General features: G+C 58.8%; 1 protein-coding gene across 2 annotated transcripts in view; it reads right to left on the reverse strand.

The window, feature by feature from the left end:
* Positions 1 to 1719: 1719 nt before the first annotated feature.
* ASMTL (acetylserotonin O-methyltransferase like) overlaps positions 1720 to 22420 on the reverse strand; it is a 34012-nt gene continuing 13311 nt past the window's right edge. Inside the window, exons 9-13 of one of the 2 annotated variants that reach the window (XM_075999627.1) lie at positions 18589 to 18773; positions 14939 to 15071; positions 14071 to 14214; positions 9653 to 9775; positions 1720 to 2082 (exon numbers count right to left, since the gene is read on the reverse strand). In XM_075999627.1, coding sequence (XP_075855742.1) covers positions 1859 to 2082; positions 9653 to 9775; positions 14071 to 14214; positions 14939 to 15071; positions 18589 to 18773 — 809 coding nt within the window. In that variant the 3' untranslated portion in view covers positions 1720 to 1858. Of the gene's footprint in view, positions 2083 to 8588; positions 8797 to 9652; positions 9776 to 14070; positions 14215 to 14938; positions 15072 to 18588; positions 18774 to 22420 lie in introns of those variants that run through there. The other variant, XM_075999628.1, reaches the window with a different exon arrangement.

Below are 22420 nucleotides of genomic sequence, written 5' to 3' on the forward strand. Positions count from 1 at the left end.
CACGCTCTTTGCTCTTAAGAAAAGGCGGGCCGGTCTCGGTGGCTCACGCCTGTAATCCTAGCTCTCTCGGAGGCCAAGGCGGGTGGATTGCTCGAGGTCAGGAGTTCAAAACCAGCGTGAGCAAGAGCGAGACCCACGTGTCTACTATAAATAGAAAGAAATTAATTGGCCAACTAATATATATAGAAAAAATTAGCTGGGCATGGTGACACATGCCTGTAGTCCCAGGTACTCGGGAGGCTGAGGCAGGAGGATCTCTTGAGCTCAGGAGTTTGAGGTTGCTGTGAGTGAGGCTGACGCCACGGCACTCTAGCCCAGGTACAAAGTGAGACTCTGTCTCAAAAAAAAAAAAAAAAAAAAAAGGAAAGAAAGAAAAGAAAAGGCAGACATTGATGAAATATGAAACAGACCTAAGCCCTACAATGGACACATTAGGAGCATCTGCAGTTAAAAATGAAATCTCTTTCTGCGTTTTGATTCTACTGTAGTAGTACCGTGTTTCCCCCAAAATAAGACAAGAGTCTTATATTTATTTTCCTCAAGAAGACACCCCAGGGCTCATTTTCAGGGGATGTGTTATTTTCCCCTTGAAGCCTCAGCTTGCAGCTCGCACAGGACGGCCAGGACCCGACAGGGGGAGCCGACCTTGTTGGTGGGGCTGCCCGCACCTTTCCGGTCACCTCTGGGACAGCAGCTGTCACGACGGGGCGGATGGGAAGGGCTGCTTGTCTTCTTTCCCGCTCCGCGAGGACACGCACGGGTTGTGCAGACGCACTGCGCAGCCACGCCCGTCACTGGGGCTGATTTTCATAGCCACGCCCATCACCAGGGCTAATTTTCATAGCCACGCCCATCACCAGGGCTGATTTTCATAGCCACACCCATCACCAGGGCTGATTTTCATAGCCACGCCCATCACTAGGGCTGATTTTCATAGCCACACCCATCACTAGGGCTTATTTTCGGGGTGGGGCTTCTGTTGCGCACATCCTGCTAGGGTTTATTTTATGGTTAGGGCTTATTTTCGGGGAAACACGGTATTTGATAAGTTGTGTGTGTATCTGATACTCTGGTGGCTTTGAGCAGGAGATATTCACACCCACAGGGGGACTTCTTTGAAGCCGGGTATTTTTTCCAGTTACAATGTATACATCTCCGTAACAACCAGCCCGCAGGTCGCTACATACTTGCAACTGCCCAACTTACGTAAAGCATTTGCACGCTCTTTTGCTCTGCTAAGAAAACGCAGACTATTGCTGAAATAGGAAGCCGACCTAAGCCGTCTCATGGACACGCTGGGAGCATTTGCAGTTAGAAAAAAAAAAAAGACAATCTCTTCCTGCCTTTCGATTCTACGGAAGCAGTAACTGCGATGCGTTGTCAGGGGCAGGGGGGCTGGAGACTGCGGGCGCAGCCCCGGGCGGCTGCAGGCAGCTCTTCTCCGAGGGCAGGCGGGACGGGGCACCCCAGGGCCCCAGAGGGACCGGCCGTAACTCGGGGCTGAGGACACAGCGGGCGGCAGCGTAGCCCAGAGGAGCCTGGCACGCCCGAGACCTGCCCAAGCCCGGGTTTGTACAGCCACGAGTTTCAGCCACGCAGCCGGCCCCGCGGGAGCCACCGCAGTCGGACACAGGAGGGGAAAGTGCCCTGAGGACCGGTCACCCACCGGCCGTCAGGGAGGCAGCGTCGGGGAGGACTGGGCTGCAGCCACGCACGCCGGGCTTTCCTGGCTCGCTTTATTCTGCCATCCCGGTGAGGTTCGCAAGGAGCCAGTCGCACCGACACGTACTCTGGAGACCGGCCGGCGTCTGGGGCTGGCTCGTCCCTCGGCCTGGGGTCGAGGTCCACTCCGCCGGGCTCACGGGGCATCTCGGGTGCCCAGCAGCGCGGCCAGGCCGTGCCCCACGGGGGCCGCCCGGACGTCCGCAAAGCCAAGCTGCTGCAGCAGGCGTCGGAGCTCGGCCAGGCTCGAGTCCCTGCCCCGGGGCCACAGCAGCGCGTCCAGACGCCCCGACAGGCCCGGTCCACGCGCCGCTCTGTCCTCCGCGTCCCTGACGGCTGCCACCAGCAAGAGCCCGGTCCCTGCAGGACGAGACGAGGAGAGAGAGAGATGGAGCCCCGGGCAGGACTGGGATCGAGGAGGGGACAGAGGGTGCTCGGGGAAGGGTGGGACCCGAGAGGGGACATGGATAGATACCATGGTTCCCCGAAAATAAGACCTGCCCATAACACAAGCCCTAGCGGGATGTCTAAGCATGTGCGCAATGGAAGCCCCACCCTGAAAATCAGCCCTGGTGATGGGCGTGGCTATGAAAATCAGCCCTAGTGGTGGGCGTGGCTATGAAAATCAGCCCTGGTGATGGGCGTGGCTATGAAAATCAGTCCTGGTGATGGGTGTGGCTATGAAAATCAGCCCTGGTGATGGGCGTGGCTATGAAAATCAGCCCTGGTGACGGGCGTGGCTATGAAAATCAGCCCTGGTGATGGGTGTGGCTATGAAAAATCAGCCCTAGTGATGGGCGTGGCTATGAAAATCAGTCCTAGTGATGGGTGTGGCTATGAAAATCAGCCCTGGTGATGGGTGTGGCTATGAAAAATCAGCCCTAATGATGGGCGTGGCTATGAAAATCATCCCTGGTGGTGGGCGTAGCCATGAAAAATCAGCCCTGGTGATGGGCGTGGCTATGAAAATCAGCCCCAGTGATGGGCGTGACTATGAAAATCAGTCCTAGTGATGGGCGTGGCTATGAAAATCAGCCCCAGTTGTGGGCGTGGCTATGAAAATCAGCCCTAGTGATGGGCGTGGCTATGAAAATCAGCCCCAGTTGTGGGCGTGGCTATGAGAATCAGCCCTAGTGATGGGCGTGGCTATGAAAATCAGCCCCAGTGATGGGCATGGCTATGAAAATAAGCCCCAGTTGTGGGCGTGGCTATGAAAATCAGCCCTAGTGGTGGGTGTGGCTATGAAAATCAGCCCTAGTGATGGGCGTGGCTGCGCAGCATCTGCACAACCCGTGCGTGTCGTCGCAGAGCGGGAAAGAACACGATCAGCCCTTCTCATCCGCCCCGTGACAGCTCTAGTGCTCCACAGGAGAGATCGGGGCCGGTGGCTCTAAAGGAAACAGAGTCGCGAGACATTCAGGATGGGATTCGGGGTCTGGAGAGTGAGGATGATGTTCCAGAAGAAGACGACCTCACTCTGTTTGAATCAATGTAGATGGTTGTCCCGTACTTAAAAAAGAAATAACACATCCCCTGAAGATAAGCCCTAGGGTGTATTCTTGAGGAAAAATAAATATAAGAGCCTGTCTTATTTTCGGGGAAAAATGGTACCTGACAGATGAACAGAGACAGACAGAGACGAGGCGGGGATAGGGAGGGACAGACAGAGATTGGGTAGATTAGGAAGGAAGGAGAGACAGAAAGAACAGAGACAGTGACACAATCAGGGGTCCCCAACCTCTGGTGAGGTGTATAATTATTCCATCCTACATGGCAGTATAATAATAATAGAAATATGCTGGCTCACGCCTGTCATCCCAGCACTCTGAGAGGCCGAGGCGGGAGGATCACTCAAGGTCAGGAGTTTAAAACCAGCCTGAGTTACCTGAATCACTGCTATCCAAAGAAAAAACAAACAAACAAACAAAAAACCAGCTTGAGCAAGAGTGAGACCCAGTCTGTACTAAAAAAATATAGAAAGAAATTAATTGGCCAACTAAAAAAACATATAGAAAAAATTAGCCAGGGGTGGTGGTGCAGTAGTCCCAGCTACTCGGGAGGAGGCTGAGGCAGGAGGATTGCTTGAGCCCAGGAGTTGGAGGTTGCTGTGAGTGAGGCTGACACCACGGCACTCACTCTAGCCTGGGCAACAGAGTGAGACTCTGTCTCAAAAATAGTAACAACAATAGAAATAAAGCACGCCGTCAATGCAATGTGCTTGAATCATCTGGAAATAAATCCCCCACCCCTGGTTCGTGGAAAACTGTCTTCCATGAAAACGGTGGCTGGGGCCACAGAGGTTGGGGACGGCCGAGACGGGAGGCAGATGCGGCAGACCGAGAGAGAGAGGATGGGACAGAGACGGGCGGGCGTCCCGGGAGCGGCCGAGCCCCGCCGTCCTGGTTCCGTGGGCAGGGGCAGGGCCGTGGGCAGGGGCAGGGCCGTGGCCCGGCCAAGCCGTTCAGGGAAGTCGCTGGGCTCTGCAAACACGCCAGGAATTCCGGGTCGTGTGGTGCATGCGTGCATGCGTGCGTCTACATGTATGTGTGTGTGCAGTTGAACAGCACGGGCTCGTCCATGCGTGGACTTCCTTCCAGCTCTGCCACGCCGCAGACGGCAGGGCCCACGGCGCTCCTTCCTCCTCCTCCTCCTCCTCGCCCCTTCGACATGACAGGGACGAGGACGGAGACCTTCATGGGGACCCACTGGCCCTCGTGTTCTCGCTTCCTTGCGGCTTCACAGCATTTTGTTTTCTCCAGCGAGCTCGACTGTGAGAAGACTGGATGTAACGCGTCTCCCGGGCAAAACACGCGTGTCACTCGGCCACTCACGTCCCCGGGAGGGCCACCGGCTGACAGCCGGCGAGCGGCACTTCAGTTCCAGGCAGTCAGAAGTTGCAGGGCTTTCTGGTTCCGGGGGTCAGCGCCCCTCACCCCGAGGGGGTCGAGGGTCAACTGTCTGTGTGTGTGTAGATATACATGTATGTAGATATATGTATATGCATGTGTACACACACACACGCACATTTCCCCCGAAGGCTGTGCCGTGCAGGAGGGCACTCTGGTGGCAGCCGCCGGCCACAGTCTGGGGCAGCTGATTCAGGAAGGGCCTCAAACCTCAGGATCCAAAATCGGCCTCCGGCCTGGGCCGGTTTTCTGGCAGAATGAGATGAGGGAGGGGATGGATCCTGGTAGATCAGGTGACAGGTCCTGACGCATGGACAGGTGATGGATGAACACAGACAGGTGAAGGAAGGAGGGAGGGAGGGAAGGAGGGAGGGAAGGAAGGAGGTAAGGAAGAAGGGGAAGAAGGAAGGAGGAAAGGAAGGAGGGAGGGAGGGAAGGAAGGAAGGAGGGAGGGAAGGAATGAGGGAGGAAAGGAAGGTGGCAGGGAAGGAAGGAGGGAGGGAAGCAAGGAAGGAGGAAAGAAGGAAAGAGGGAGGAAAGGAAGAAGGGAAGGAGGGAAGTAAGGAAGGAGGGAGGGAAGGAGGGATGGAAGGAAGGAGGGAGGGAGGGAGGGAGGGAGGGAAGGAAGGTGGGAGGGAAGGAAGAAGGAAAGGAGGAAAGGAAGGAAGGAGGGAGGGAAGGAAGGTGGGAGGGAAGGAAGGAAGGAGGGAGGGAAGGAAGGAGGGAGGGAAGGAAGGAGGGAGGGAGGGAAGGAGGGAAGGAGGGAAGGAAGGAGGGAAGGAAGGAGGGAAGGAAGGAAGGAGGGAGGGAAGGAAGGAGGGAGGGAAGGAAGGAAGGAAGGTGGCAGGGAAGGAAGGTGGCAGGGAAGGAAGGAGGGAGGGAAGGAAGGAAGGAGGGAGGAAAGGAAGAAGGGAAGGAGGGAGGGAAGGAGGGAAGGAAGGAGGGAGGGAAGGAGGGAGGGAGGGAAGGAGGGAAGGAAGGAAGGAGGGAGGGAAGGAGGGAGGGAGAGAAGGAAGGAAGGAGGGAAGGAGGGAAGGAAGGTGGGAGGGAAGGAAGGAAGGAGGGAGGAAAGGAAGAAGGGAAGGAGGGAAGTAAGGAAGGAGGGAGGGAAGGAGGGAAGGAAGGAAGGAGGGAGGGAAGGAAGGAAGGAGGGAGGGAAGGAGGGAGGGAGGGAAGGAGGGAAGGAGGGAGGGAAGGAGGGAAGGAAGGTGGGAGGGAAGGAATGAGGGAGGGAAGGAAGGTGGCAGGGAAGGAAGGAGGGAGGGAAGGAAGGAAGGAGGAAAGAAGGAAGGAGGGAGGAAAGGAAGGAGGGAAGTAAGGAAGGAGGGAGGGAAGGAAGGAAGGAGGAAAGAAGGAAAGAGGGAGGAAAGGAAGAAGGGAAGGAGGGAAGTAAGGAAGGAGGGAGGGAAGGAGGGATGGAAGGAAGGAGGGAGGGAGGGAGGGAAGGAGGGAAGGAAGGTGGGAGGGAAGGAAGAAGGAAAGGAGGAAAGGAAGGAAGGAGGGAGGGAAGGAAGGAAGGAAGGTGGGAGGGAAGGAAGGAGGGAGGGAAGGAAGGAGGGAGGGAAGGAAGGAAGGTGGCAGGGAAGGAAGGTGGCAGGGAAGGAAGGAGGGAGGGAAGGAAGAAGAGAAGGAGGGAGGGAAGGAGGGAAGGAAGGAGGGAGGGAAGGAGGGAGGGAGGGAAGGAGGGAAGGAAGGAAGGAGGGAGGGAAGGAGGGAGGGAGAGAAGGAAGGAAGGAGGGAGGGAGGGAAGGAGGGAAGGAAGGTGGGAGGGAAGGAAGGAAGGAGGGAGGGAAGGAAGAAGGGAAGGAGGGAAGTAAGGAAGGAGGGAGGGAAGGAGGGAAGGAAGGAAGGAGGGAGGGAAGGAAGGAAGGAAGGAGGGAGGGAAGGAGGGAGGGAGGGAAGGAGGGAAGGAAGGAAGGAGGGAGGGAGGGAAGGAAGGAAGGAGGGAGGGAAGGAGGGAAGGAAGGTGGGAGGGAAGGAATGAGGGAGGGAAGGAAGGTGGCAGGGAAGGAAGGAGGGAGGGAAGGAAGGAGGAAAGAAGGAAGGAGGGAGGAAAGGAAGGAGGGAAGTAAGGAAGGAGGGAGGGAAGGAAGGAAGGAGGGAGGGAGGGGGGGAAGGAAGGAAGGAGGGAGGGAAGGAAGGAAGGAGGGAGGGAAGGAGGGAAGGAAGGTGGGAGGGAAGGAAGGAGGGAGGGAAGGAAGGAGGGAAGTAAGGAAGGAGGGAGGGAAGGAAGGAAGGAGGGAGGGAGGGGGGGAAGGAAGGAAGGAGGGAGGGAAGGAGGGAAGGAAGGAAGGAGGGAAGGAAGGAGGGAAGGAAGGTGGGAGGGAAGGAAGGAGGGAGGGAAGGAAGAAGGTAAGGAGGAAAGGAAGGAAGGAGGGAGGAAGGGAAGGAAGGAAGGAGGGAAGGAAGAAGGGAAGGAGGAAAGGAAGGAAGGAGAGAGGGAAGGAAGGAAGGAAGGAGGGAGGGAAAGAAAGAGGGAGGGAAGGAGGGAAGGAGGGAAGGAAGGAAGGAGGGAGGGAAGGAGGGAGGGAAGGAGGGAAGAAAGGAAGGAAGGTGGGAGGGAAGAAAGAAGGGAAGGAGGAAAGGAAGGAAGGAGGGAGGGAAGGAGGGAGGGAGGGAAGGAGGGAAGGAAGGAAGGAGGGAGGGAGGGAAGGAAGGAAGGAGGGAGGGAAGGAGGGAAGGAAGGTGGGAGGGAAGGAATGAGGGAGGGAAGGAAGGTGGCAGGGAAGGATGGAGGGAGGGAAGGAAGGAGGAAAGAAGGAAGGAGGGAGGAAAGGATGGAGGGAAGTAAGGAAGGAGGGAGGGAAGGAAGGAAGGAGGGAGGGAGGGGGGAAGAAAGGAAGGAGGGAGGGAAGGAGGGAAGGAAGGAAGGAGGGAAGGAAGGAGGGAAGGAAGGTGGGAGGGAAGGAAGGAGGGAGGGAAGGAAGAAGGTAAGGAGGAAAGGAAGGAAGGAGGGAGGAAGGGAAGGAAGGAAGGAGGGAAGGAAGAAGGGAAGGAGGAAAGGAAGGAAGGAGAGAGGGAAGGAAGGAAGGAAGGAGGGAGGGAAAGAAAGAGGGAGGGAAGGAGGGAAGGAGGGAAGGAAGGAAGGAGGGAGGGAAGGAGGGAGGGAAGGAGGGAGGGAGGGAAGGAGGGAAGGAAGGAAGGAAGGTGGGAGGGAAGAAAGAAGGGAAGGAGGAAAGGAAGGAAGGAGGGAGGGAAGGAAGGAGGGAGGGAAGGAAGAAGGGAAGGAGGGAAGAAAGGAAGGAGAGAGGGAAGGAAGGAAGCTGGGAGGGAAGGAAGGAGGGAGGGAAGGAAGAAGGGAAGGAGGGAAGGAAGGAGGGAAGGAAGAAGGGAAGGAAGGAGGGAGGGAAGGAGGGATGGAAGGAAGGAGGGAGGGAGGGAAGAAGGGAAGGAAGGTGGGAGGGAAGGAAGAAGGGAAGGAGGAAAGGAAGGAAGGAGGGAGGGAAGGAAGGAGGGAGGGAAGGAAGAAGGGAAGGAGGGAAGAAAGGAAGGAGGGAAGGAAGGAAGGAAGCTGGGAGGGAAGGAAGGAGGGAGGGAAGGAAGGAAGGAGGAAAGAAGGAAGGAGGGAGGAAAGGAAGGAGGGAAGTAAGGAAGGAGGGAGGGGAGGAAGGAAGGAGGGAGGGAAGGAAGGAAGGAGGGAGGGAAGGAGGGAAGGAAGGAAGGAGGGAGGGAAGGAAGAAGGGAACGAGGAAAGGAAGGAAGGAGGGAGGGAGGGAAGGAAGGAGGGAGGGAAGGAAGAAGGGAAGGAGGAAAGGAAGGAAGGAGAGAGGGATGGAAGGAAGGAAGTTGGGAGGGAAGGAAGGAGGGAGGGAAGGAAGAAGGGAGGGAAGGAAGGAGGGAGGGAGGGAAGGAGGGAGGAAAGGAAGTCCAGGGAAGGAAGGAAGGAAGGAAGGAAGGAAGGAAGGAAGGAAGGAAGGAAGGAAGAAGGAGGGAAGGACAGAGAGAGACAGACCCCAGGACCCGTTGAGCCGCGGTCACATGGGGCAGGTGGAGGGGAATCCGGGTCACTGGAGGAAACAGCTCTGGGACGGTGACAGACGGGCGGGGCGGGAGGCGGTGCACATTTGCGTTTTCCTTCTGTCTGGAGTCCCCGGCACGATGCCAGCCAGGAAGGCCGTGGCGAGTGTGAAGGGCGAGCAGATGTTGCACGCATAGTCTGACCTCTGTCCTGCGCACGCAGGTACACATGCAGCTGAGGAAGCGGGACGGTAGCGCGCTCCGTCCATTCCTGCGTGTTTCCGAGCCGCACGCGGGTGGCGTGCAGCCCAGGGCTCCGAAGGCCGGCATTCAAGAGCAGCACCTGCCTCCCTTCTGGAAAGGGCCCCGCCGGGGGCCGGGGGCCGGACGTGCCCCTCGCTCTCCACGCACACGCGTGTGTCTGCCGCCCGTCTCCGACATGAGACGTGGCTTGTGGCCTCCTGGTGTCCCCTCCCCGACGAGAGGCTGCTCTGGGCACCCCGGCTGCACCTTCGAGGTTGGCATCAGGGCTCCAGGCAGGAGACCCTGACGGGCGCGTTTCGCACCCGATGCCCCTGTGCCCCCTCGGGTATATTTTACAGTCCTTCCATTTGTTTTTCTCTTTTTCTTTTTTTTTTTTCGAGACAGTCTCACTCTGTTGCCCAGGCTAGAGTGAGCGCCATGGCGTCAGCCTCGCTCACAGTAACCTCAAACTCCTGGGCTCAAGCGATCCTCCTGCCTCAGCCTCCCGAGTAGCTGGGACTACAGGCATGCGCCACCACGTCCGGATGATTTTTTCTATATATATTAGTTGTGCAGCTAATTTCTTTCTATTTATAGTGGAGACGGGGTCTCGCTCTTGCTCAGGCTGGTTTTGAACTCCTGACCTCGAGCAATCCTCCCTCCTCGGCCTCCCAGAGTGCCAGGATTACAGGCGTGAGCTCCCACGCCTGGACGGCTCTCTTTTTAAAGCTCTCTCTCTCTTTTGCTTCATCGAAAACCCTGTTGATGGATTACTCTTTTTAAAATAAAAAGAAGGAAAGGGGAGAGGATGGCTGGGTACTCACCTGGGCGGGCGCCATCGGCGACCCGCCTCAGCAGCGTGTGCACGCCGTCGTCCTCCCAGCCCCTCAGGACCCCGCACAGGACGTACAGCTCTGCGGGGGGCAGTCTGTCCGTGGAGAGGTCACCTGGTGGGAGAGCAGAAGGGGACACACCTGTCAGGTGTGGGAGCCTTGGTCCCCACCTGACATGACAGGGGACGGCGCCCCAAGACCGCCATGCGCGAGGGAGGTGAGGGACTCCGGGCGGAGGCGGGAGCTGCAGGGGGAGCCCCGTGGCCAGGTGGGCAGGGCTGGGACAGACCCCACGACGACTCGGGGCCTCCTTCTGCCGGGACCACGGCCTGACAGCTCCACTCGCTGCTCCTACGTCTGGCTCTTTGTGAGGAAGCAACTGCCGGCAGGGTCCCCTGGGGCGCTGGGATCTGGCACCCCGGACGCCTGCCTCCGGGAGGGCCTGCTCCCACCAGGTTCTAGAACAGCTGCAATGGGGCGAGGCCCGGCCCCAAGTCACTCTCAGCTGTGAGCCCTTGTCCCTGTGACGGGCTGCATTTGGGAACAGAGTCTTTGCAGATGTGGTTACCGCGTCTCCCGGAAAATAAGACCTAGGCATAAAACAAGCCCAGGCAGGATGTCTGAGCATGTGCACCATAGAAGCCCCACCCCGAAAATCAGCCCTAGTGACGGGCGTGGCTATGAAATTCAGCCCTGGTCATGGGCATGGCTATGAAAATCAGCCCTAGTGGTGGGCGTGGCTATGAAAATCAGCCCTGGTGATGGGCGTGGCTATGAAAATCAGCCCTAGTGGTGGGCGTGGCTATGAAAATCAGCCCTGGTGATGGGCGTGGCTATGAAAATCAGCCCTAGTGGTGGGCGTGGCTATGAAAATTGGCCCTGGTGATGGGCGTGGCTATGAAAATCAGCCCTAGTGGTGGGCGTGGCTATGAAAATCAGCCCTAGTGGTGGGCGTGGCTATGAAAATCAGCCCCAATGCTGGGCGTGGCTATGAAAATCAGCCCTAGTGACGGGCGTGGCTGCTCAGCACGTCTGCACAACCCATGCGTGTCATCGTGGATCGGGAAAGAACACGAGCAGCCCTTCTCATCCGCCCCGTGAGAGCTCTAGTGCTCCACAGAAGAGATCGGGGCCGGTGGCTCTAAAGGAAACAGAGTCGCAAGACATTCAGGATGGGATTTGGGGTTTAGAGAGTGAGGATGATGTTCCAGAAGAAGACGACTTCACCCTATTGGAATCAATGCAGATGGTTGTACTGTACTTAAAAAAAAAACACATCCCCTGAAGATAAGCCCTAGGGTGTCTTCTTGAGGGAAAAATAAATATAAGACCCTGTCTTGTTTTCGGGGAAACACGGTGGTTAACAATTCAGATGAGACGTTCTGGATGAGGCAGGGCCCTAAATGCAACGACAGGCATCCCCGTGAGAGACGGCAGAGGAGACGCAGACGCGGAGGAGAAGCCACGTGGAGGCAGACGGAGGAGGCAGAGGCGGGAGTGAGGCTGCGGCCACAAGCCCAGGGACGCCTGGAGCCCCCGGGAGCCGGGAGAGGCGGAAGGAGCCTCCCCTGGAGCCCATGGAGGGAGCTCGGCCCCGAGACCCCCGCGTCCCACACTCCCGGGCTCCGGGACTTTGAAGGCATAAATTCCTGTTGCTTCTAGAAATTGCCGTGAGGCCCCGTCCACGGCCGCCCTGGGAAACCGAGGCAGGTGCCGGGTGCCGGCAGGCACCTGGGGAACACGCGGAAGCCTGTGCGTGTGTCTGTCCCTGACTCCTGGCTCAGTGGAGGGCCGCACGCAGATCAGGCAGGGGCCGCGGAAGGAGGCGGGGACGGTGGGATGCAGGAGAGGGAAGTGGGGCCGGGCGTGCAGGGCGGCACCAGGTCCGAGGGCTGAGGCTCACCCTGCGCCCGGCCGCCTCGGGGCGTCTGTGCCCTTAAACTCTGGGGTGCCTGTCCCCGCACTTCCAGCAAACAGACCCCACGGGTGCCCGCGCGCCCAGACGGGAGGCGCAGGGTGGCTGCGCTTACATTGCAACTAGGGGGGGCTCGCAAGGCTTGGGGGCCGGGACCCTACATCTGCCCAGGATCCCCACGTCTGCCCGGGACCCCACGTCTGCCCGGGCCCCCACGTCTGCCCGGGCCCCCACGTCTGCCCGGGGTCCCCACGTCTGCCCGGGACCCCACGTCTGCCCGGGATCCCCACGTCTGCCCGGGATCCCCACGTCTGCCCGGGATCCCCACGTCTGCCCGGGACCCCATGTCTGCCCGGGATCCCCACGTCTGCCCGGGACCCCACGTCTGCCCGGGGTCCCCACGTCTGCCCGGGACCCCACGTCTGCCCGGGATCCCCACGTCTGCCCGGGATCCCCACGTCTGCCCGGGACCCCATGTCTGCCCGGGATCCCCACGTCTGCCCGGGACGCCACGTCTGCCCGGGACCCCACGTCTGCCCGGGACGCCACGTCTGCCCGGGATCCCCACGTCTGCCCGGGATCCCCACGTCTGCCCGGGATCCCCACGTCTGCCCGGGACCCCATGTCTGCCCGGGATCCCCACGTCTGCCCGGGACCCCACGTCTGCCCGGGACCCCACGTCTGCCCGGGACCCCACGTCTGCCCGGGATCCCCACGTCTGCCCGGGACCCCATGTCTGCCCGGGATCCCCACGTCTGCCCGGGACCCCACGTCTGCCCGGGACCCCATGTCTGCCCGGGACCCCATGTCTGCCCGGGATCCCCACGTCTGCCCGGGACCCCACGTCTGCCCGGGACCCCACGTCTGCCCGGGACCCCACGTCTGCCCGGGATCCCCACGTCTGCCCGGGACCCCACGTCTGCCCGGGATCCCCACGTCTGCCCGGGACCCCACGTCTGCCCGGGACCCCACGTCTGCCCGGGACCCCATGTCTGCCCGGGATCCCCACGTCTGCCCGGGATCCCCACGTCTGCCCGGGATCCCCACGTCTGCCCGGGACCCCACGTCTGCCCGGGATCCCCACGTCTGCCCGGGACGCCACGTCTGCCCGGGACCCCACGTCTGCCCGGGACCCCACGTCTGCCCGGGACCCCACGTCTGCCCGGGACGCCACGTCTGCCCGGGATCCCCACGTCTGCCCGGGATCCCCACGTCTGCCCGGGATCCCCACGTCTGCCCGGGACCCCATGTCTGCCCGGGATCCCCACGTCTGCCCGGGACGCCACGTCTGCCCGGGACCCCACGTCTGCCCGGGACGCCACGTCTGCCCGGGATCCCCACGTCTGCCCGGGACCCCACGTCTGCCCGGGATCCCCACGTCTGCCTGGGACCCCACGTCTGCCCGGGACCCCACGTCTGCCCGGGACCCCACGTCTGCCCGGGATCCCCACGTCTGCCCGGGATCCCCACGTCTGCCCGGGATCCCCACGTCTGCCCGGGACCCCATGTCTGCCCGGGATCCCCACGTCTGCCCGGGACCCCACGTCTGCCCGGGACCCCCCGTCTGCCCGTGGCAGCGCCCTGGGCGGGCGGCGTCAACCCAGGAGGCCAGGTGCGTCCGTTCGCCCAGGCTGGTGCCCGGAAGTTCCTCCCCGAGTCTGCCCTGAGGCCTGAGGCCTCCCCGCTGCGGCTCTCGGGCCACCTCCTGTCGTGGCCTTGGCGGCTCACAGATGCCACGGCTACGCCACATCTCAGCCGTTCCCCGTCCTCGCGGCCCTCCGCGCTCAGTGCCTGTGGTGCTCACACGGGCAGACACGCACAAGTGGGCACACAGAGACACGCACACGACACGCACATGCACACCCACACAGACTCACACACACCAAACACATGTGCAGAGGCATGTGCACACACAGAAACACCCACACAGACCCGCACAGCCCAGGGGTTGGGGGCTGTTCGCCTTCCTTCTGCAGAAGGCAGAGACAACGGCCGGTGCTGTAGCAGCTTCTTTGCAGCATGAGGACTCGCATGACACGTACATGCGTGCCCACACAGATATAGACACATGCATAAATACACAGACGGAAACACAGACTCAGAAATACAGCAGACACACACATGCACGCACACAGACATGTCACGCACACCCACACAGAGACACAAGCACAGAGACACAGAGACACATACCACACACAGACATGCACACACATATCCACACAGATGCACACCCACCATGCACACACAAGCACATACGTGCATGCACACACACGTGTACACAGAAACACACATATACACATGCTGACACACAGTCACACACAAACACACAAGGCACATGTGTGCATTCCCAGACATGTGCACACACAGACACACACGGACACTCACACACATACACACGCTGACACACACACGCACACACAGAGCCACGCACCCTGCACACAGAGACAAGCGAGGCAGGCACAGTGCTGACACGCAGACACAGAGCATGATGTACCCGCCACGAAGCTGATCCGAGCCGTGTCCGGCATGTCGGGCTGGAGACGGGCCACGTGCTCGATGACCCCCGGGAGGTCGCACACGGTCACCTTCAGACGCGGGTACTCGCGGGCCAGCTCCCGGGCCAGGGCGCCCGTGCAGCCTGCGGGGGGGAAGCGGACACACGCTGTGCGGCAGGGCCCCGCGGGCGCTCGAGAGCCCTGAGGAACCCCCAAGGTCGGGCACGGCAGAACCACCACGCTTCTCCTTGGCAGGCACTAACACCCGTGCTGGAAAACTCGGGCATGCCAGCGTCCGGACCATGCGAGCTGGTGTTGGCCAGTGTGTGTGTGGGGGGGCTGTTCTTCCTTCTGCAGAATGCAGACGTGATGGCTGGTGCTGCAGCAGCTACTCTGCACCATGAGGACAAATGACTGGTGCAGGGGATGGAGACGGGCACCTGGCGGCATGGGGGCCCTCTCAAGTCCCTGGTCCCACTTTCTGCCCCCACCCCCACGGGGAAGGCAGCTTCTCCAACCACTGTCCCAGGGCGAGGCCTGGGCTGGGGCAGGGTAGAGGCTGGGTGGGGCATAATGAAACCTGGTGAGGGGCACAGGGGCTCCACGGCCCTCTCCCTGCTCAGTAGCGACCAGAAACGGCCCTATAACCTGTAGGGGGTCCCGGGCCATGCCCAGGAACCTGCCGGAAGGTGGGCACATGTGCCCACTCCCGGCCCCAGCCCAGCCCGACTTAGGCCCATGTGTCCCGCACCGGACGAAGGCGGCCCGCGGGGCGGCAGGGCAGGCCGGGTGCCCGCGGCTGGGCGAAAGAATAGAGACGCGGGGGGCGGCTCGCTCCGGGTCGGGTCCCGGCGGGGAGCGACCCACCTCCCAGGCCGCAGGCGGAGGAGAACCGCGACAGGTCGAAGGCGGCGGCCGCGGGGCGCGCGGTCAGCAGGGCGAGGCCGAGCGAGGCCCGCGTGAGCCGCAGCCGGAGCTCCGTGCTGTGCCGGGCGGCGTCCTGCAAGAGACGGGGCTGGCCAGGGCCCGGGCAGGGCGGGCGCCCGCGGCTCCCGGGGCAGCTCCCCGAGGGTCTGCGTGGGGGGCCCGGCACGCCGCACCCCGAAGCCGCGGGCGCCGCCTTGGAGGGACCCGGACCACCGCCCGCACCCAGAGCTGCAGCAGTCTGACTGTCCCGGATGACAGGACAGACGGCACCCTGCGGGTCCGCTGCCCGCCAACATCTGGGGGGGAAGGGGCGGGGACAGAACCACAGAGTCCCTGCACCCCACCCCACCACCCCCGCACCCCGCCCGGGGCCCCCCCACACCCCACCCCACCGCCCCGCACCCTGCCCAGGGCCCCCACACACCCCGCCCAGCTGTCCCCGCACCCCGCCTCGGGCCCCCCTGCACCCCGCCCGGGGCCCCCCCACACCCTGCCCCGCCGCCCCCACACTCCGCCCGGGGCCTCCCCAAACCCTGCCCCACCGCCCCCACACCCCGCCCGGGGCTCCCCGCACCCCGCCCAGCCGTCCCCGCACCCCTCCCCGGGCCCCCCTGCACCCCGCCCAGGGCCCCCCCACATCCTGCCCCGCCGCCCCCACTCCCCGCCCGGGGCCCCCCCACAGCCCGCCCGGGGCCCCCACACACACCGCCCGGGGCCCCCCCACAGCCCGCCCAGCCGTCCCCGCGCCCCGACCGGGGCCCCCCCACACCCCGCCCGGCCGCCCCCGCACCCCGCCTGGGGCCCCCCCACACCCTGCCCCGCCGCCCCCGCACCCCGCCTGGGGCCCCCCCACACCCTGCCCCGCCGCCCCCGCACCCCGCCTGGGGCCCCCGCACCCCGCCCGGCCGCCCCACACCCCGCCCGGCCGTCCCCGCACCCCGCCCGGGGCCCCCCACATTCCGCCCCACCGCCCCCACACTCCGCCCGGCCGTCCCCGCACTCCGCCCAGGGCCCCCCCGCCCCGCACCCCGCCCCGCCCCCCGCCCGGCCGTCCCACGCTGCCGTCGGGAGGCATCTCAGTGGCCCGCTCCTCCGAGCTGCAGCCGCACCAGCCCCCGCCAGCCCCCGGGGAGCTCGGCCAGTCCTGCCCCGGGGCTGCCGCCAGCCGGGTGTGCTCCTCAGGCCGCCCTGTCCTCACCTTCTGGTCCCAGCGGGGCCATCCGAGCCGCCTCCGCTGTGCCTGCCTCTGCCTCTCTCCCCAACATGGTCTCTCCGTCTGTCTCTGTCTCTCTCTCCCTGTCTCTCCTCCCTCTGTCTCTCCCTTTGTTTCTGTCTGTCTCTTTCTCTCTCCTTCTGTCTCTCCCTGTCTCTGCCTCTCTCTCCCTCTCCGTGTCTCTATCTCTCTGTCTCTCTCTTTCTCTCTGTCTCTCTCTGTCGCCGTCTCTCTCTCTCGCCGTCTCTTTCTCTCTCGCTCCCTCTGTCTGTCCTTTCTCTCTCTGTCTATCTTTCCCTCTGTCTCTGTCTCTCCCTGTCTCTCTCTCTCCCTCTGTCACTATCTCTCCTTCTGTTTCTCTGTCTGTCTGTCTTTCCCTCTGTCTCTGTCTCTCTCTCCTTCTGTCTCTGTCTTTCCCTGTCTCTCTCTTTCCCTCTGTCTCTCCCTCTCTCTCTTCCTGTCTCTCTCTCTCTCTGTCGCCGTCTTTCTCTCTCTGTCTCGCTCCCTGTCTGTCTTTCCCTCTGTCTCTGTCTCTCTCTCTCCCTCTGTCTCTCCCTGTCTCTCTCTCTCCCTCTGTCACCGTCTCTCCTTCTGTTTCTCTGTCTCTGTCTGTCTTTCCCTCTGTCTCTGTCTCCTTCTGTCTCTGTCTTTCCCTGTCTCTCTCTTTCCCTCTGTCTCTCCCTGTCTCTCTCTCTCCCTCTGTCTCTCCCTGTCTCTTTCTCTTTCTCTCTCTCTCTGTCTCCATCTCTCTCTCTGTCTTGCTCCCTCTGTCTGTCTTTCCCTCTGTCTCTGTCTCTCTCTCTCCCTCTGTCTCTTTCTCTTTCTCTCTGTCTCTGTCTCTCTCTCTGTCTTGCTCCCTCTGTCTGTCTTTCCCTCTGTCTCTGTCTCTCTCTCTCCCTCTGTCTCTGTGTCTCCCTATCTCTGTCTCTCCCTGTCACTGTCTCTCCTTCTGTTTCTCTGTCTCTGTCTCTCCCTCTCTGTATCTCCCTCTGTCTCCGTCTCTCCCTGTCTCTCTCTCTCTCTCTTCCTCTGTCGTGTCTCTCCTTCTGTTTTTCTGTCTCTGTCTCTCCCTCTGTCTCTGTCCCCCGCACGCACACACCTGCGTAAGTCCCCGCCCTCCCCGGCTCATGCCCGCACCATGTCACACATGACACGACTCAGCACCCAGCCCCCCACGTGCCGGGCAAACACTGCAGAGAGGAGCGAGGCTGTGCCCACCCAGACCCCTGGCCTGTGGGGCCCGGCCAGGCAGACCCGGCCCCGCCACCTGCACAGGGTTCAGAGGACACACGGCAGTCTCCGCCTGGTCTCACCCTCAAGGTCATCCTCCCCGGGGAAGAGGCGGGAGGGGAGAGACGCAGAAAGAGCTTTGGGCTGGGCACGGTGGCTCACGCCTGTCATCCCAGCACTCTGGGAGGCCGAGGCGGGAGGATCTTTTGAGCTGAGGAGTTCAAGACCAGCCTGAGCAAGTGCGAGACCCCATCTCTACTAAAAATAGAAAGCAATTAATTGGCCAACTAATATATATATATATATATATATATATATATATATATATATAAATCAGCCGGGCGTGGCAGTGCATGCCTGTAGTCCCAGCTACTCGGGAGGCTGAGGCAGGAGGACTGCTTGAGCCCAGGAGTCTAAGGTTGCTGTGAGCGAGGCTGACGCCACAGCACTCACTCTAGCCTGGGCAACAGAGTGAGACTCTGTCTCAAAAAAAAAAAAAAAAAAAAGAAAGAAAGAAAGAGCTCTGCCAACTGTGGCCCTGAGTAAGCCAGCGTCTCTTCCACGTCCACTCAGGAGAAACAGCATTAATTCAAGGCAACCCTCGGACCCCTCTGTAGGAGGAAATCCTCTTTGCGGGTACCAAAGGATGACAGTGGACACTGCCAACCGCCATCTGTCCCAGAGCAGAGTGAGGCTACAGCCACCCAGCGTGAAATCTGAGTGTTTCATATCCAGATTCACATGCATCTGGCCACGAGGGCGAAATTCCTTGACTTTGCTGAATCTGACACCTGCATAGAAGTGGGGACAGTGGCAGTGTCTCTGCAGCCCCCTTAGGGCTGGGAGGCAGAGTGGGAGGAGGGAGCCCAGGATGGTGCTGTCTGCCAGGCCCTCGTAAAGTGACCGGAGCTGTGGCCAGTCAGTCACCCCCACTCCTGAGCCCTCAACGTCCCCCCGACCCAGACCAGCCATCTGGGATCCCACTGACAGGACACTCGGCATCATAAGGCAAATGCTCAGTGGCTTTCCAAGTGGCTCAAGTCATCCTCAGGACAGATACGGATTCGTCAGTTACCCATAGAGCCATCTGCCCATGTCCCTTAGCAAAAAGCATTCTGGGGAAACAGAATCTCTGGACTTACACTACCTGGAACGGATCTTGCACCTTCCTTTCCAAAGCCCCGTGGTGCTGGTTGGTTCCCTCTCGAACGGCCAACTCCAGGTGCGTGAAGAGATTCCAGGTGTGCTGGTCATTGTACAGGATGAAGTCATGCAGGGAGTGTTCGCCGTCCGACACCAGGTACAGATTCGACAACTCTGTGTTACGGTAACCTGAGCACATGGAGAGGGTCGTGTGAGTTCCTAAAAAGAACACCCAAGCAGACCTCACCCAAAGGATAAGAAACTGCCCAGCATCATTGACATGTCGAAATAAACATCATCTATCTGACTACAGCAAATCGTAAGCTTACTGCCCAGCGTCACTGACATGTCAAAATAAACACCGTCTATCTGACTACAGCAAACTGTAAGCTTACTGCCCAGCGTCGTTGACATGTCAAAATAAACTTCATCTATCTGACTACAGCAAACTGTAAGCTTACTGCCCAGCATCATTGACATGTCAAAATAAACTTCATCTCTCTGACTACTGCAAACTGTATGCTTACTGCCCAGCGTCATTGACGTGTCAAAATAAACATCATCTATCTGACTACAGCAAACTGTAAGCTTACTGCCCAGTGTCATTGACATGTCGAAATAAACATCATCTCTCTGACTACTGCAAACTGTATGCTTACTGCCCAGTGTCATTGACATGTTGAAATAAACATCATCTATCTGACTACAGCAAACCTTAAGCTTACTGCCCAGCGTCATTGACGTGTCAAAATAAACATCATCTATCTGACTACAGCAAACTGTATGCTTACTGCCCAGCATCGTTTACATGTTGAAATAAACATCATCTATCTGACTATGGCAAACCATAAGCTTACTGCCCTGCATCACTGACATGTCAAAATAAACATCATCTGACTACAGCAAACTGTATGCTTACTGCCCAGTGTCGTTGACATGCCAAAATAAACACCATCTATCTGACTACAGCAAACCGTATGCTTACTGCCCAGCGTCACTGACATGTCAAAGTAAACATCATCTATCTGACTACAGCAAACCATATGCTTACTGCCCAGCGTCATTGACATGTCAAAATAAACATCATCTATCTGACTATAGCAAACTGTACACTGAGAGTTGGCTCAGTGGGGATCAGCTCCCACCCAGCCCTAGATGCCAATGGCTATGACTATTCCCCAAAAAGGCTGCATTATCCACATGGTCACTGGCCACACTACAGTTCCCAGTTCTTGCCTCCAACACCAGCCTAGGTGTTGCCATGGAGGTGTTTTGTAGGTGTGGCTAGCACCTACGTCAGTCTGACCTTTAAGTAAAGGGGATAAATTGTAATAATGTGGGAGGGCCTCATCCAACCTACTGAAAACCCTAAAACCAAAGACTGGTGTTTCCTAGAGAAGAAATTCTATTTCCAAGACAGCAGCCCAGCTCTTGCCTGAGTTCTCAGCCTGCTGACCTGCTGTGTAGACTGTGGACTCCCACCATCATGTGAATCCTTCAGATAAATCTCCTATCATGTATCCTCGGGGTGCTGTTACTTGGGAGAGCCCACACTGATGCAGGGGCCTTCCCCCTCCACCCACTTCACACCCAGCTCAGCTGTGCATGGGACGCAGCCCCCAGCTCCCTTCCAGAATGCCCCCTCCTACTGAATCGGAGGTTGGGAGGGACAGGTCTTGGTGGTGGAGACCCAGAGGTATAAACAGATGGCCTCACACAAGTACAGCTATCAGATGTAAGAAATGGTCCTGTGACATGTTAATGAAGAAATGGCATCACCCCTACCAAGGGACAGGAAGAGATCATGTAGACACAGGGGAACTGTCCCAGGGCTCAAGCAGACAAAGCATTTGCAAAAACACTCGGAACAAGCTTCCAAGGTGGCAGTGGTGGAAAGCCCGGATGTAGGAGCTTTTCCCCGCGTGCAGGAATTATTGTTACTAGGAGAATAGTACTGCAATGCCCTGGCTGAGAAAGAGGTTCTGCCCTCTATGCTCCTAATGCCAAGGATGTTGTGGTACATCTCTGTGTGAAGGGCAACAATTCTGGCCTCCACCAGGAGACCCTCTGCCTTCCCAACTTGCTTATGGAGCAGGGCATGTACCCTCTGCTGTAGGACCGGGTGGAAGAGCTCTGTTCAATTCAGCAAACAGGTACTGCCATCCATGCAACCACCCAGCCATCCACTCATCCATCCATCCATGCTATCATCTATCCATCCATCCACCCATCTAACTATCCACCCTCCCATCCATTCATCCATCCACTCATCCACCCATCAATTCATCCATCAATCCATCCATCCATCCATCCACCCATCAATCCATCCATCCATCCATCCATCCACCCATCCACCCATCCATCCATTCACCCATCAATCCCTCCATCCATCCATCCATGCATCCACCCATCTATGCCAATATCCTTCCATCCATCCATCCATCCATTCACCCATCAATCCATCCATCCATCCATTCACCCATCAATCCATCCATCCATCCATCTATCCATCCATCCATTCATTCACCCATCAGTCCCTCCATCCATCCATCCATCCATCCATTCATCCATCCACCCATCTATGCCAGTATCCTTCCATTCATCCATCCATCCACCCATCTATGCCAATATCCTTCCATTCATCCATCCATCCATCCACCCATCTATGCCAATATCCTTCCATTCATCCATCCATCCACCTACACATCCATTCACTCATTTAGCCATTCATCCTTTCACTCATCTATCCTTTTTTCCGGCCACCCACCCATCCATCTATGCATCCATCCACACATCCACTCACCCACCCACCCACATCCACCCCATCAATCTTTTCACCCTTCTATGCATCAAATCATCCACCCATCTATATATACATACATACTTACACCCACCCATTCATCCACCCACCCATCTATTGTTTCACCCACAGTCCACCCATCTATCCATCCATCCATCCACCCACTCATCCAACTATCCATCCACCTATTCATCCATCCACTCCTCCGTCCATCCATCCATCCACTCATGCATCCATCCATCCACACATATATTCATCCATCCACCCATTCATCCTTTTTCCTATCCACCCCTCTATCCATTCATCTATGCACTCATCCATCTAATCATTCACCCATCCACATCCACCCCATCCATCCTTTCACCCTTCTACCCATCAAACCATCCATACATACTTTCACCCATCCATTCATCTGTCTATGTGACAATCCTTTCACCCATCCATCCATCCATCCATCCTTCCATTCATCCATCCATCCATCACTCTACCCATGTATGCATCCTTCCACCTACCTACCTGCCAACCATCCACCTACCCACCCTTCCACTCACCCATCCATCTCTCCATCTACCCACCCACCCTCCCATCTCACGATCCATCTATCCATGCATCTGTCAGCTCTAGTAATCATTGATCTATCTATCTATATATCTATCTATGTATCATCTATCAATGGCAGTGGTTCTTAACTGGGCAATTTTGCCCCCAGAAACACTAGGCAAATTTTCGAGACACTTGTGGTTGCTATGATTATGTGACAGGTGCTCCTGGCGCCCAAAGGGTGGGGCCCGGGGACACTGTGCAACACCCCCCATGCACACGACGGGCCACCACAGAGTCCTCCAGCCTGAAATGTCTCTTGTGCTGAGGCTGAGAAAGGCTGCCTCCGCATGGAATACTCTTCTCATGTCTGTGTCCATCACCTGCCATCTCTCTATTTCATCAACCTACATCGATATACCGTGTTTCTCCGAAAATAAGAACTACCCATAAAACAAGACCTAGCAGGATGTCTAAGCATGTGCACAATAGAAGC

The sequence above is a fragment of the Microcebus murinus genome, chromosome X (assembly GCF_040939455.1).
Source record: "Microcebus murinus isolate Inina chromosome X, M.murinus_Inina_mat1.0, whole genome shotgun sequence".
NCBI lineage: Eukaryota > Metazoa > Chordata > Mammalia > Primates > Cheirogaleidae > Microcebus > Microcebus murinus.